General features: G+C 40.5%; 1 protein-coding gene across 1 annotated transcript in view; it reads left to right on the plus strand.

The window, feature by feature from the left end:
* Window positions 1–1,564, plus strand: part of LOC108284819 (sushi repeat-containing protein SRPX) — a 22,736-nt gene extending 21,172 nt beyond the window's left edge. Inside the window, exon 8 of the mRNA XM_017501723.2 lies at window positions 1,038–1,564. Within this exon, the coding sequence (XP_017357212.2) occupies window positions 1,038–1,221 (184 nt within the window). The 3' untranslated portion in view covers window positions 1,222–1,564. The remainder of the gene's footprint in view (window positions 1–1,037) is intronic.
* Window positions 1,565–2,047: the final 483 nt, after the last annotated feature.

A 2,047-nucleotide genomic window follows, 5' to 3' on the forward strand; every position in this document is an offset into this window, starting at 1 on the left:
AGTGGGCTCATTTGTTCATTGGGCTCAGCTTATCTGTTTGTTTGTTTTCTTTAGCTATTCCCATCTAAACATATTTGTGTTGATATAAAAAACATATTTTTTAGTTTGAATTCTAGTGTGGTAGTGCAGAAAGAATACCAGACACTTGAAACTACTTCATTTTTTTTGAATTATTTGGGACACAAATTTTGATTAACCAACTCAGAATACATGGGGTATAGATCAAGCTCAATCCCTTATAACTCTGCAATCCTGAGCTGGCCACTGAATAGGTCAGAACTATCATGCTGGGAAATTATTTCAGTCAGCTTTACCTAGCCCAGAGTTTCTCAGCCTTGGCACTATTGATATGTGGGGATAGATAATTCTTTGTTTGGCAGGAAGGGTTGGCTGTGCATTGCAGGGTGTTTAGCAGCATTCCTGGCCTCTACCCACTAAATGCCAGTCACATCTCCACTCCCCACTGTGACAACCAAAACTATCTCCAGACATGGCCAAATTTCCCCCGGGGGTAGGGAGCAAAATCACCCGTGTTCATAATCACTGACCTATTCCTAGTGTGTATGTGGTCATGCAACACCAGTCAGCAAGCGTGGATTTTGGGTTGGCTCCAAACTTGGGTTGATTCCAATTTAATGAAAAAAAAATCTGTTCCCATAAAATCTTAGATTGTACCAAATGTTGGTACATGGTACCATTGCAGGCCTGAAGTCTTCCTGACCATAATCTAAAACTAAAGCAGTGCTCTTCAACCTCTCATGTACATATCAGTCATCTGGGGATCTTGACAATAATGGATATACTAATTCAGTAGGTTTGGGGTGGGGCATGAGAATCTCCATTTCTATCAAGTTCCCATGTGATGCTGCTGGGTCAAGGATCACACTTTGAGTAGATAGGGTCTAAAGGATGATTCAGTCCTTCATGGTATCAAGGCTTTCTCTGTACACTCTGTTACAGTAGGGCTCTGGTTGATCCACCAGGACCCTTGGGAGTCATGGTTTGACTTAGTCTCCTCTTTTCTTTGTCTGCCACAGGCTGTTGCTGCGAATCCCACTCTACTCCTTCAGTATGGTGCTAGTAGATAAGCATGGGATGGACAAAGAGCGCTATGTCTCCCTGGTGATGCCTGTGGCCCTGTTCAACCTAATTGACACTTTTCCCTTGAGAAAAGAGGAGATGGTCCTACAAGCTGAAATGGGCCAGACCTGTAGCACCTGACGTGATGATTCCTCTCTTGGCAGTTCCTCTTCATTGTCTACATGATGACATGCACACAGGAAAGCCTTAAAAATATCCTTGATGTACAGATTTTTATTTGTAATTTTTAAAGTCTATTTTATTATGAGCTTTCTTTGCACTTAAAAATTAGCATGCTGCTTTTTGTACTTGGACGTGTTTCAAAAAATTATATGACTATATTTACTCTTTCTTTCTTTACCCCAGAGAAATTAGAACACATAACCATACACAAGCTATCAACATGTTATTCAATATAATACTTAACTCTTTTCTATTTTGTTTTTTAAATAAGACTTTTATTAATAAAATGTTTTGGAGCAAATTTAGCAGAACTCACTTTGTTTATCAAGCACCAGCCATACTTGCTTAGTATGGTCAATGGATTTAGGATTGTGATTCTTAGTGGTGTTTTAAGAATGGAAAAAATTTAATTAGTCTTTTTAGAAGCTCTGCTGAGCTGGGAGAGAGCTGAGCTGTCAGGTATTCAAGCAGCCAATTAAAGCCACAAGCCGAAAATGAAAGAGTTAAGCCTTTAATCACAGTGATGGAACAAGGAAGTGTCTAAAACCAGAGAAAACACGAATTTCAATGTTCCATTTTCCCTTGTAGGACAGCACACTGGTCAAGATTCAAGTGGAGTAGCACAGACGTGGGGTCATCTTTCTGTTGAGGGAGCCCCAAACAAAAGGCTCTGGCAGTTTTATGGACCCTGAAGTTAGGTGGTAGGGTCGGACTGGAAAAGTCCTGGGTACTGAGGCAGAGTGAAGAAAAGTCTCTTCAAACTTTTCCCCTTCTCCTTACTCCA

Source organism: Cebus imitator, unplaced genomic scaffold (genome assembly GCF_001604975.1).
Source record: "Cebus imitator isolate Cc_AM_T3 unplaced genomic scaffold, Cebus_imitator-1.0 Scaffold284, whole genome shotgun sequence".
Taxonomy (NCBI): Eukaryota; Metazoa; Chordata; class Mammalia; order Primates; family Cebidae; genus Cebus; species Cebus imitator.